The sequence below is a fragment of the Coffea eugenioides genome, chromosome 2 (assembly GCF_003713205.1).
Source record: "Coffea eugenioides isolate CCC68of chromosome 2, Ceug_1.0, whole genome shotgun sequence".
Taxonomy (NCBI): domain Eukaryota; kingdom Viridiplantae; phylum Streptophyta; class Magnoliopsida; order Gentianales; family Rubiaceae; genus Coffea; species Coffea eugenioides.
This window is the reverse complement of record NC_040036.1, coordinates 68,506,623-68,520,525: the sequence shown is the minus strand read 5'-3', so window position 1 is coordinate 68,520,525 and position 13,903 is coordinate 68,506,623. Positions and strand designations below refer to the sequence as shown.

At 35.8% G+C, this 13,903-nt stretch overlaps 1 protein-coding gene across 1 annotated transcript; it reads right to left on the bottom strand.

Annotated features, from left to right (window-relative positions):
• Positions 1 to 1,173: 1,173 nt before the first annotated feature.
• On the bottom strand, positions 1,174 to 12,789 carry LOC113764047 (cell division cycle protein 27 homolog B). Its single transcript, XM_027308082.1, has 16 exons — positions 12,450 to 12,789; positions 11,738 to 11,810; positions 11,493 to 11,602; positions 10,394 to 10,440; positions 9,392 to 9,489; positions 8,225 to 8,544; positions 7,833 to 7,988; positions 6,433 to 6,652; positions 5,379 to 5,593; positions 5,228 to 5,293; positions 4,375 to 4,494; positions 3,944 to 4,020; positions 3,169 to 3,288; positions 2,823 to 3,042; positions 2,464 to 2,745; positions 1,174 to 2,025 (listed from the first exon to the last, which is right to left on the bottom strand). Exons 1-16 carry the CDS (start codon positions 12,552 to 12,554, stop codon positions 1,975 to 1,977), a joined length of 2,280 nt encoding a protein of 759 aa, XP_027163883.1. The 5' UTR covers positions 12,555 to 12,789; the 3' UTR covers positions 1,174 to 1,974.
• Positions 12,790 to 13,903: the final 1,114 nt, after the last annotated feature.

Here is a 13,903-nt window from a genome sequence, read left to right as displayed (position 1 = left end):
AGGAATTATAAAGTGGTTAACAAAGTTGAAACACATATTCTTAATTTTCGTGCCATTATTCTACACAAGGAATTTGATAAAATTTTGAAATTCTAAAAATTTGCATGAGAATTTTACAATGATAATAATAGCATTTTGCACCTTGAAACACCTCAAATGAGTTTTTAAATTTATAGTTAAGAATTCTATGTTATTCAAATTTTCAAGCCATTGATCTAGTCAAAGAATTAGCAATTCAAAAAATTTATACACAATTCATAAATCTTTAATTTCATTCATAAATATTTTTGAATTAAAAAAATGACTTTTTTCTTTGAGAAAACCTCAAATGAATTTGTAAACATAAACATTTTATCTTTTTAATGATTTACAAGCCATAAATCTAGAAAAGAAATTTACAAACTTTTAAAACTTTAAAAATTTGAAAAACTCCTCAAATTGACCAAAAACACTTTATAATAAAGGAATAATCTTTTTTTTTTTGTTGTAAAAACACTTTGAATATATTATTAAAATAAATTTTGTGTACATTGATATACTTACAATTATATTGTGTCTTTCAAAATTACACATTTGTACAATTCGTCTTTATTTAACTTTTTATGACAAGTTTACAATTTTGAAAAAAGTAGGACAACAAAGTGTATTTTTGAAATGAAAACATCTCCTCTATCCAAAAAATGAATTTTTACATATTATATTTTGAAATGGGTTGACAAAATTACAAAAAGTTAAAAGTAAGAAAGACAAATGATATTTTTCAAAATTATGTGATGCTAAGTGAAAATTTGAGAAACCTTAAGGGAGGTTTGTGAAATTATCCCATCCATGGCTTAGCGCGTTTAGGAAACTTAAGGAAGAGGGGAATTGAATTGACGGTGGTGATATGAACAAAACGGGCCCCACTTCTCTTACATTGTGACACGTGTTTGCGCCCCAAATTTATTAGCAATGGTGAGTCCCACATTGGCAATGAAATTTTATTTATTCGAACTAACTTCTTTTTTAAATCCTACAAACAAAAGCATTGCTTTAAGCTTTTTTAAGAATTACTGAAAAATTATACTCTACTGATAGATTTCAACTCTTGTCTTCCCTTTCCTCGAGTCGTCCCAAGAAAAAATAGGGCCAAAACCAGAATAATGGAGAAAAGGAGGTGTTTGATAAATAATGTAGAAAATGCAACCAGAAAATATTTGCTGAATTTACACCAGAATTATTTGGAACAAATACACAAATAGCGCTGCAAAAACAATGGGATACAAGATCAGAATTGACGATGGTGTTATAAGAGAAAATATGGATGAGAATCTCCAGTATCATACTGGAAAAGTGGTTGGAAAGATTTAAACATGTCCATTGACAATGGAATCATAATTCCTTCTGAAAAACAAAAGCTTGACAAGATGCAAATCCTCGTCATATCAGTTCAGAATTCTCAGTTGACCACCGGAAGATGAACCAAGTCCCTCCCTAGGCGCAGGTCTGGGGGTCGAATCCCCCTAACTGCGTTGCTTCCTTCCCTAGAGCATGACTGAAGGTTGTTTAGCTTTCTTCGAACCTCTCAATAGATTAGATAGGACCATTCTCGTCCACTTCCAGTATAGGACTAATTGTAACAATATTGTACTGAAAAAAATTCAGAATTAGATTGAAATGGTACAATGAGTACAGCTACTGATACAAGCCGGTTTGGCAGTGGGCAATTTTGTTCTAATACAGGCAAGAAGGAGACTTGATGCAACAAATGTCACATTGCTCCCTCCTCTGTAATGCGAAAAGCCTACAAAACTGAGTTACAGGGTTTCCTTAACTGGAAGAGCTTGCTGCAGGAATTTGTCCAAAGGATCAAATCATTCTCTCTCTTCCACAAATTATCGACAGCACAAGCAGATGGCGAACCCCTCATCTTATAGCAGGGAGTCCGGGATGATTTACAAACTCGTCTCTCTTTGGAGTCTCATGTTTCATTACTCATAAGTTATCTTCTATTTCATCCGGTACATGCAATTTTTCAATGGCAGCCTGTTCGAGGAAGGAATGAAGGGTATACTTAAGCAATGATCAAATAAATTGCCCAGCTTAATAAACCACAAGAGGAAGTGCACCATAATCTATAATTGATTATGAAGATGATAAATGACTTCTCTTGATATCTGAGCTATAGAAGTACTATCAAAAGATTGAATCGGTAGGAAATACTTGTACAGATAAAATGTAGGGATGGAGAGGGGTCAAATTTTGTGATTCAACAGAATGCACTAGACCAGTATTAAACATGAGTTGCAATCTCACGGTTCAAGTCAAAGTTGATGGTTTATCCAAAAAATAATACTAACAGTATCTAATTTTAGCAATTTCTCATGCTGAAATAATAAACAAATAATACCAGTGATTCTTGTACCAGTACTTCAGTAGCACCTATTACAGGTAGAAACCATAGATAAGAAGCTATATTGTTACCTTAATGGTAGCAACATCAGTTGCAGATGGTTTCATATCCAAAGCGAGTCCAAAATGTAGCATGGCCTTGTCGTACATATCACGCCTTTTGTAGATCCTACCCATCAGTGCATACACGCTGCTCTCCCGCGGCGCATACTCCTTAAGCTCCTCCAAGACTTCCAAAGCCCCATCGAAATTCTCCACGGTCACAAGAATATTAGCCTTCTGATAAAGTGGGAGAGGATTCTTCTTATCTGCCATAATAGCTTTCTCCATAATCTCCAATGCTTCCTTATTTCTCTGCCAAATTTAGAAGATGCCAATGGTTAAAATTGAACTGTCTTAATAAGGTTCCCAGCTCATAAAATTTGACAAACCTTCAACGCATGTAGAGCTGTCCCAAGATATGACATTATAACAGAAGAACGTGGATTTATTTGAAATGCCATTCGGAAGTGATGCTCTGAAAACTCAAACTTCTCTTGCCGAAGGTAGACCATTCCAAGACCATACCAGGCATTGTAATGTCGGGTGTCAACACGAAGAGCACTCTGATAGCTCTTTATACCATTCTCAAAATCCTCAAGGGCCACATATCTGTGAATATAAAACCTCAAATTAAATAATCTCTAAACTGATACTACGTTTAGGTGAAAAAGAAGAGAGATCCCATCTAACTCCTGGTTTCATTTTTTGCCTAAAAGAGCAGATATATATTCATACTCATGACCACAAAGGGTGTGGGCATATGCAAATCTTGAATCTAGCTGCACTGCACGCTGGAAATTTTTGAGTGCCGTTTCATGGTCTTTCTGCAAGCTATAGCAATTTCCCATAGCACACCTGCCATATCAACATAAAATTTTTTTAAAAGAAAGTGACCAGAAGCAAAAATGTCTGACAGAAGAAAGGTGTTCTATGCTCATCAAAAGACTGCTTATATGACTGCAACTAAAGGATTTATAACCAAAAAGTGTCATCATATTACAGTGACAGCAATAAGCACCAACTTGAAAAAGCAACAGAACAAAAATAGCAGGTAATATTAAAATGGCCAGTTCCAAAATAGGATGGAAAAACGACCATTTTATGATTAAAATACTCAAGACCATCACAAAGCACGTAAAAGTGTTTAATTTCAGATAAATGACAGATTTCATCAACTGGCAGTAAATCAGCTCACTTAAGTCCCAGGCTCAAAAGCTATACTGCACAGATTTTGCATCAGGTCAGAGACCATTCAGCAACCGTTTTTGCACGGATGACAACTTCAGGAAACCAAGGAACCCATCTCTATTTAACATGTGAAAAACCAAGGAACCCATGAAATGTTGCATTTTCCAAAACCAATTGATTCTCTCAAGTGTAAAAGCACAGAAAAAGGGAATGTGTGCTGCACACAATGTTCTATTGAGAAGAGAAGACACCTGGCAGAAACTAATTTTTCAAGATTAATAATTTAGTCAAACAAACACAATCACAAATATAGCATATCTACCATGATTGGGGAGCCAGACGGTCAGTTGATATCAGCTCTTGAGCCAGGTAACTCAACTTCATATCCTCCTTGAGATGCTGATATACACGGTTCACATAAAATTCAGTTAGGTTTTGAGGGGTCCAGGAAAATGCAGTTGGAAATGAAGAAATCAACTTTCATGATAACTAAATAAAAGCAGCATAATCCTTCTTTAGTAATTCTTTTATTTTCTATGTTGATAACCTTGAGTTTTCAGGCTAAATGAATAAAACAACCTCCTGCTCACACTATCTCCACAACTACTTTTTACATTGATTGGAAACTATTAAAAACAGTCAATTACTTTAGCATCTTTAGGAACAAACAGCAGGGAGCTTTTTTGCAATGCACAGCGCCTTTTTGTGCTCATGATTCAAAGAATAAACTTTCCAAGAGTGTTGAAAACTCACATATAATACTGTAGAATAAACATCCATTCCTTCTAAGCTATAGGGGGAGGCAAGACGAGCCAGATTGAAGGCATGATCTGCTTCTACATAATCAACCATTTCAAAGTATGCTTTTCCGACCTGCAACAAATCCGTATACATGAAATAAGTATGTAAGACATGTCACTGATTATACATGGTTAGTAAGGAAGACCTATCACTATGTTCTGCCTAAAACGAACATAAAGATGTAAATTGCAGCTTTGTCCTCTGGAAAAACCCATGATACCATTAAATAGAGTTAATTCACTTTATCCCAAAGTGAAAGTTGCCATTCGACAGGTCTTCCTTTAATGAGAAGTTTGGAATATTCAATAGTCCAAGGAAAAAATAGCAACCAGATGGGGCCCAACACTTAAAGTGCAAATGTACAAAGGAAAAAGCGAAGAACAAACAGGTCCCTATTTTTTTGGCTGCACCAAGCATGTCAGAGTTCAAGATTTCCAGTTGAGGAAAAGTCTAAATTAGTTTGGGGAAAGGAAAGTAAGACACTCAATTTGGACATATTCAGCTCAACACACCACGTTTGAAGCTATCTTTTCTTTTCCCCTCAAAATCAACCACATCTAAAAGCTTGAGAACAAAGATTCTGACCACTGGTAGTGGCAACCATCTCTCAAGGAAAATTTCTAGATTCAACTCACACTCCCAGTTCATTTATCCCACTAATACACAGAAGAAGCCAGAAGAAAAGCTTTGCAGGTGATGTAGAGAGATGGGATGCCAATGTCTGTGAAGTCAATTGCTTGAATTGGTGCATGCAAATCATAAGATCCACAAGACATAAAGCACGAAATAAAGCTAGCAAAGATACCTGGGATAGTACCCAGCCTGTATTATATTGCTTCTGCGGGAGTTTAACATAGACATCCAATGCATCCTGTCCTAGCAAGAGGATTCATACAACTAAATATAGTTTCAAGAGAGACTGGAGATTTCATTTCTTCAGGATGTCAAATGCATACCTGACATCTATATCCACAAGAGAGTCTATAACCTTCCCCAAGTATTCTCAAGAGCGCCAATAAATCCGAAGCACCAACTGCGACTCTTGAGCCACTCAGGCAAACCCCAGCTGCAGACGTAGGCCCTTCTTGATCCAGAGATCTAGATTCACTAGACGGGGATGAACAAGTTGTGCTACTATTACGAGAATCATCATAACCATCATGCTTAATCCCTGCAAACGTTAACCACTTCTTTTAGCTACTGGAATACTTCATATATAAGAGGCCTGACACTGGGAGAAATAGTGGAATATCTCTTATTAGTCCTTTACTTGCGACATCAGTTAAATTCCTATTTTGACGTGGTTGTTACTTGACAATTGCTCAAGAAGTTTTTTCAACTAATGTCTGTCTTAAAATCAAGCAGACCAACTTCCCTAATTACCAAGTATCATAAGATCTTTATGCACAATAATTGCTCATACACCCCCAAAAGCAATATGAGAACATAATAATTACCTTCCAAAACAAAGAATACAATGCATATGAACCCGTTCTGACTAGTTAATGGGCTTAAATGGAAATTTCTACTCAAACTCAAAAAAAAAAAATTAAAACAAATAGTGAACAAAACTTTGACCTTGTAGAATTAGGCAAATGCTATTAACTTGTATCTATTGTATGAGAATAATTTCATAAATTTTGTAGACAGTTAAAAAGACAAGAATATTGTAATTTGCGGAATTATCCATACAGATCAGAACTTTTAGTATAACCAGCTAGAGACCTAGTAAAGGAAGAAAAAGCCCTACAGCGAGCTCAACCAGATTATATTCAATAAATTACAAGGGCCAGTATGAAGAAGGGAGTCTCAGCCCTAGAAAGCCACCCAAAATTGGAATTGCAGCTTGGTTTTTTCTGCAATCCTAATCCTTGGAATTGATGCATACTAAATATTTGAACGCGTGCTGATATTTTACATCCAAGCCTACCAATCAACTGATATATGAAAAAGTTAACAAACAAATGAGCAAGAAAGATTATCAGGAGCTTTGCCAACAAGATTCATCACCTTCATCAAAATTTTCATTAGACCAAGACTGTCCTTTCCGACCTGTCACTGGACGTACTGATCCAGTTGCAATCTTGGAACCACCAAGGTATTTTGACGAATGATTTGTCCCATTGCCAGACACTGTTGACACATTTGAATTAGTGTTGGCCACAGAATCTCCAGTGGCAAGTCTTATGCTCCGTCGAGGGGCAGAATCAGCAAATAACCTCCCTGATACCTTACCACAATCAGGATGAGTTCAAATCAGTAACACAAGACACTATCAGCCACAAATACAATGTCAGATGAGACTTATATATGCTAAATAGAACTCGATGTGCAATATGCACCTAAAAGGAGAACAAAAGCACAAAAGGATGCAAAGCAGACGTACAACTCTGTGATGCCCAAGAGTATTAGGTTTCAAATGACCTTAACCAATAACAAATCGAAAAGCCAACTTCAGGTTGAATCTTGCCTTCAACATGACTCTGAGCTTTGATGGCCCAGCATAATCAATATCCACCTTACCGTACAAAGACCATCTAAAGATACAGTCCTGAAGTTTCCTTTCTATTTTCCATATCATTTTACTTGTACTTACTACTTGAGAGTTTAGACTAGATGCCCACCCCATCCATTTATTTTAGCCTATGTTCCATCTCAAGGCAGAGCCTCACTTCCCTACCAACATAACCCAGATCTGGATAGTTTTCATACATCTGAAAGGTTCTCAGCTCATTTCCGTAGTCTCTCTCTCTCTCCCCCCCTTCCCCATCCCCCCACATAACTTATCTAATGCTTTTACTATATTTTACTTTTTAGACTAAAAGAAACAAATACAAGAGTATCCAAGTTACTTTGGTCTGAAATAGCAGGGTAGAAAAGTGCAATATATGGTGAAGTGTGCTACCAGAGTACTCATTAGTGTCAAAGCCTAAAACTACCTTAGCAAAATTAAGGACCTTTCTACAGCACACATCTGGGTTTAACAAATGCCATCTACCTTTTAGTTACTACAGTTGATGCAGCTTTACAGAAAGCAGGCACCAATCTCTCCTACAAACATTATTTTGGTTACAATCTAACAATCAGGAGGTGAGACAACAATTTCAAGCTAGAGTTGTATCCTTATCAGCCTTCAGGTGAAAGACACATAGTTCTTATGCATTACTATGATATGCTCCGTCCAAGCATGACATACTTTAAAAACATTGCAGGGGAAGTTTGAATAGGTAACAGAAAAAGATGGTTATCAGAAGGTGCAACAAACCATGGATGGCATGTGGAACCAACACTCCATTTCCCTAGAGATCCTATGAGGTGCTTGAAAGCAGTCAAAAGTAGTTGACTAGGAGCATCACTATTACTGGTTGTCCTTTGAACAGGCACAAAAAGCAACATAACAACTTTCTAACCTTTCTTAGTTTTCCTTCATCAACAAATTTCCTCCGAGGGGCCTGAATCGTTGAGTTCACAGTTGATCGTGGAGAACTATCAGCCCCAGTTGCACAAGAATTTGGGCCATTTATTTGCATATTTCTGCATATAGGAGGTGGAGCTACACCTGACAACTGCAAGATATTAAGAAGCTAAGACGGGCAAGCTATCTGCAAAACTCATAAAGAATATGCAGCTATTGAAGCTTAGAAAAAGAAAAAGCTACTATCTAATTTATGAAATTAAATAAACTTAATTGCAATTATAGAATCTCCAAAAGTAACAATAGAATGATATTATCTGGCCAAGATCACCCAATTGCCCTTCCCTGGCAAGATACTCTTCGTAAGCTATAAGCTGATTGTCATACCTGGGAGGCCGCAGCCATTGGTGAAGGAGTACTGTAGAATGACAAAGTAGTAGGACCACCATTTAAAGGCTGACTACCAGTTCCTCCAGGCTGAGGTGCACTGTGATAGTTCCCAGCAGCATCTCGTTGACTATTGCCATGGATATTTTTCAAATGCCTTGGACTCAAATCTTCTGCACCAACATTCCTGCTAGAGATTAGACCCTGATCTTCAGCAGATGCTTGCATACTTTTGGAACCCAATCCATGAGGCAAATGCTGCTTTTGGATACAAAGAGAAGCAGCATCACCAAAAACTGTAGCAGCCTCTTCAGCAGCACCTGTCTCCAAAGTGTGTTTTTAGCTCAATCTTATAGCCACAATACAAAACAATTCCAAGCAATGTTAGACAAATAAAATAAAGGTAGGTAGTAGCTTAAGAGGAATATGCAACACAAAAAACCGAATTGCTCTACTGGTGAAGACCTTACTTCAGCCAAAACAAATCATACTGTTTCCATAGTAATCCAAAGGACTTTCTTTAATCATAAAACTGGAAATTGGCCAAACAGAATCTACATTAACTGCTGACAATTTGAGCTGTGAAAATCATATTCAGTGGATAAAATGGAATAATACCTCAAACTGGCAAAGAATTTTATTCCTATCTTTGTTCATAGAAATTCTTTTTTCTTTTGATTTCCTTATTGTGCTGATAAAATATAGTTTTAAAACACGATCACAAGCTGTATGACTTCAAATTAAAGGTACTATAATTGAGTTAAATTAAAGGTACTATAATTGAGTTAAATTAAAGGTACTATAATTGAGTTGACCAACATGATGACGGCAGCCATCATTTTCAGGTTAAATGGGTGCAAAATATGGAGAATGATTCAATCTTTCTCGAGGAGATAGAATTCTGCGTCTGCTATCTGGTCACAATTAAATCAAACCAAGCAACTAAAACCACAAATCCTGTGGAAATTCAGGTCAAGATTATCCCTTTAGTCCATTTCCCCAATACCAATGAGATATAAAAAATGAAAACTATTCATGGTTGCTGGTCCAAAATAAGAAGTAGCCAGCACTATCAACTACTTATCAAATAACTCAACAAGATTAGTGTAATAAATTCTGCCAAAAGAAAAAAGGAAGATTGAATAACGCCAATGTTCATTTACAAACCTAATATGCACAATTCCTCATAAGCAGCCCAGAGCAATGGATCCAAGGACAAAGCTTGATTAAAGTGATAAATGGCACTCTTTCTTCTATCTGTGCATCTGAAATACATGGTGAAAGATCAACAGATCAACAAAAACTTATAGAAGACACTTTTCTTAATAAATACACAATTTTGGAACCCAGTAAAACAGAAGTCAAAAAAAATAAAAATAAAAAACCCAAGAAACGAATGAAAAAACAGTAAGAAGATAGCTGAAAAAGAGGAAAAAACAACAAAGCTGTGCAGACAGGCCATAAACTGTGAAATACCATTCAGAAAATACTACTAGCTAGTAGCAGAAATTAATAAGCAGGTTATAAAAGGAAAGCCAAATCATAGAAGTAAACTGTTGCATTGATAAAAAAGCATCATCCACAATCCAAAATTCCAGTTGCTGTAAAGAAACTTTAAAAATGTTCAGACATAATAGCTCAAAGCACTCGGGAAAAACAAAAGAAACTAACAACCATGATATAAAGTTATAATATGTCCAAAACCAGACACATTAGAAATTGTATTTGTGAAGATACCAAGAAAAGAAATCTGTGCAATAGTATCATTAATAAAAGTTGACAAAATATTTCAAGAACACACCTACACAGCCAGCCCACATTCTCATGTTTCAACACAGGTAAACTTTGAATATGCCATTGTTCTGAGGTTGGGATATTAAATGGTGACAATATGGACAAAACTTTTAACAGAAAAAGGAAAAGAAAATTTCTGAAATGTTCATCTCTAGTCAAGAAAGAACTTTCGGGAAGTGATGTTACAAAGCCACACTTTGGATGTATCTAATTACATCAAGTTTTAGCAAATTAAGTACTAAGGTAGCAGACTCCATTATCCATCCAGAGGAAGCTTCTCCAAAACTTGCAGACATAATGGAAAACGAATGATCAATTCATAGCAAAACTCACATAAATATAATGACTAAAAAATGATAAATAACTAATGAGAACCTGTAAATAAGCCCAAGAAGGTAATGCCCAGCTGCACCATTTGGAATCTGCCAAAAAGACATACTTCAAGTAAAATCACCTGAATATAAGGTTGATAACTACAAAAGAAGGCGGCACTTGTATTTGTCTAGATTCTAAGAAAGCATTGTAGAAAGGTTTTCTATTTCTGTCATAATACAGTGCCTACTTTCTACTAACTTTTTCCCCCTCTTGATATCATCATTATTTCTCCATGTATATTACTGCACCTTGGGTTATACTTCCAACAATTTAAAATCAGAATGAAGTTTATCTATCGATATTTAGTTTAATCCTGCCACCAAAAACATTTAACCATGACCAATATACTGAGTCAAGCAACTTAAATTTCACAACTCTAACATAAAGCAATTGAAGTGTATTTTTCACTCAGGAAATATAGTGCCCAAGCTACTGAAAGCAAGGAAAACAATATAAAGCAAAGTGGTCAGATATAATTTCAAAGTCAAAACAAAATCCTTAGACACTGCCATATATGAGTCTGTGCCATTGCCTCCCATCCAAAACATTATGCTCTTTCCAACTCTCTAGTCAGAAGTATTAATCAACTCATAGCTACATGCTTTAGCATCAAGCAAAATATGTAAACTTTTATTCAAAATATTTACTTCTTTGTTCCAGCACTTAACTGGAATAAAGTTTGCACTTTCCATAACACTAACCAGCATTTTGAAGCTCATATTGGACTCATCATGCATTATCATTGTCCAGTAAAGACCTGTTATACATCTAGGGTGAAATTTAAAACATAATACGCAGACAACATCCTGAAGAAAGAAACAGTTATTGTTTACTTCCATAAATAAGGTCATAGGTAATTATTCTGGAGGAAAAGGATCCTTTACTTAATAGACCCTTTTTTTTCCACCAGAATTGTAATCCCAGAGTGTTCCTTTATCCATTTTTCACTGGCTGTTAGCTTCTCCAGCTGAATACACTACGTCACATCTTTAAACAAACAAATATATCCAAACTAATCTACATGTAACACAAATTTATATAGCAATACAAGCACACAAATGCACAAGACAGTTCCAGAAGCTGACTTCCATATTTGTACCTCTGCAGATGATTCATTAGGTGGGCACAATGCCGCTTCCGCTTCATTTAAAAGGTCCATCTTAAAGCATGATTGTGCAAACAAGTACCGGGAATGAGCCATATGGTTTCCTTCAGAAGATATTTGAAAAGAAAAGTAAGAAGACCAGAATAAGAACTACTGTGCCAAACAAAAAAGAAAAGCAAAAAGTAAAGAACCAAGGTGCATGAGAGAGTAAAACCACTAGCATAACCAGTAAAACATACCTTTTAAGATGTGGTATGCAGAGTAAGCCTGATTGTTCTGCAAGTAACAGACAGCTAAGAGCTGCGAATTTGTCTGAAATACATGAAGAAGACATTGAAAAGTAAGAAAAAAGTTATCAAAGAACCAAAAGGCTTGCTGAAACCTACTTAATGAAAATGCATGGCAGCAATCACTAAACATATAAAAACGTGGACCGTATGCTTCAAACTCAAAATAAATTTGGAATTATATAAAGGATACTGGGGCTTCTTCAGAACTTCAAAAGGCACAGTACAACTAACCCTCAGCATCGAAATGTACTTGAATAAATTTCAATTCCTAATTGTCCAAACTTTCAAAGCAGCTAGCCCTATTTTGCCTCGTAAAAATTGCCAATGCACAAATATTCAGATTTTCCATAAAACTACATCTCCATTTTGTCCAAAACATCTCTATTCATCTATAGATACCTAAACTTCAATTTTCCCCTTTCCATAAAACTCATCACCGAAACCCCAAAAACATATACCCAAAATTTTCAAACGTATCCACTAATTTTCCAAAAAAGGATTCTACTTTGCCTACACTTAAGAATACTAATAACAACAACACTAAATTGTACCTAAAAAATTAATTACTAAGCAACTCTAGGGTTCAAAATAAGTAAATTCGTTTAACTTTTACTCAAAGAATTAAAAAAAAACAGAGGAAAAAAAGTGAATTATAAGCTACCTCAGAGGGAAACTCAGCGCAAAGGCGTTCGCACATGAAAATGGCGTTGCGGTACATGAAATGCCGTAAGCTGTTCTGCACACACTCCGTCAGTATTGCCTCCATGGATTCCGATTTTTAGACGCAGAACACACAGTAATAAAGAGAGGGGTTTTGATTTGAGGGGAGAGGGAGAAAAAGGGTTTTAATTTTGGGATTTGGAGGATTCTTGTAATTTTATATCCAGATTTAATTGGAGTAGTCGGAGGAGGAAGACGAGGCACGTGACATTCGAACTCTAATTCAAAATGTGTCACGTGATGAGGGGGGACTGTGGCCGTTGGGGCGGAGCTGGTAAGGAGTTTCCATTTTCCGCGGACGCCATTATATGAGAAAGAAAGAGGGGAGACACTTTTGAAAAGATTAATTTTGGGAAAATTGCTAATAATGTCCCTCAATTTCTCAAGTGTATCTTTTGGTCATATACATTTTACATAAAATGCAATTTTTTGGCATAAAAATGCAATTTGTTTACTCACATTAGTCACATTTTTTAAATTTTTTCTCAAGAATTCTAAATTCGGGGCTCAAGCCACTAGATTAAGGCATCCTTGGTTATGGTAATCCATATCAGTTACATGTATGCTATACGCGTAATTTAAGGGCGTGCTTGGCATCTCAATTCTTTCCTTGTTTTTATTAGATAAGTTTTTTGGTTTATAAGAATCCTTAAAATACATACAAAAAATGTGTTTGGATTGAAATGTTTTAAAATAAAATAATTTGTTTTACAAATTTCAATTACCTTTTTATCTTTCCAATCATCTTTTTACCTCACATACATCACATCACAAAAAGTGTTACAATAATTATTTCAAATAAATTATCCAAATAAACTCCTATCCAAACAAACCTTTAGTTTTTTAAATATACATTTCAAAATATCAAACACACACCCAATCCTTCTTTTACCACCACTATTCCTAACCCTTTGTACCTCTACCACTACTGCCCCTACCTCATCCCACAAACCACCACTTGTAGTCACCTCATTAGCATAGGTCACCCTTCTTCTTTTTTTCCCCTTCTCCCTTTCTCTCTATTTCTCTCCCTATGCTACTCCCTCTTTCCCTTTTCTTCCCTTAATTGTCTTCTCCTCTCCCCTTTTCCTTCTTCCCTCTTTTCCTGACACTCTTTCTTCTCCTCTCTCCATCCCCCGCTGTACGCAATAAAATTTCAAGTCTACAAAATGACAAGTAAAAATACACCGATAAATATGTAATATATAAATTTAAGAAAATATGTGAGTACATTCTCCGGGATTTTCTCAAGCTTATAGAGAGTTTCCTTCGATTCTTCTCCTCAAACGCCAGTCCAAGGGTTTCGCAGTTTATTCTTGGATCAACCACTGATGCCTTCAAATCTTGATATGGAAGATTTGAAAAACTTGAAAGATATTTGAAGATTCAAGACTT

Bases quoted from the DNA above. Each gene is read 5' to 3' on its own strand.
- LOC113764047 (XM_027308082.1), bottom strand. From the start codon at position 12,554: ATGGAGGCAATACTGACGGAGTGTGTGCAGAACAGCTTACGGCATTTC. The intron at 10,441-11,492 runs GTACAAATATGG...TCTTTTTGGCAG, and splicing joins CTAATGAATCATCTGCAGAG to ATTCCAAATGGTGCAGCTGG. The intron at 4,495-5,227 runs GTATCTTTGCTA...GATTTGTTGCAG, and splicing joins CAGGCTGGGTACTATCCCAG to GTCGGAAAAGCATACTTTGA.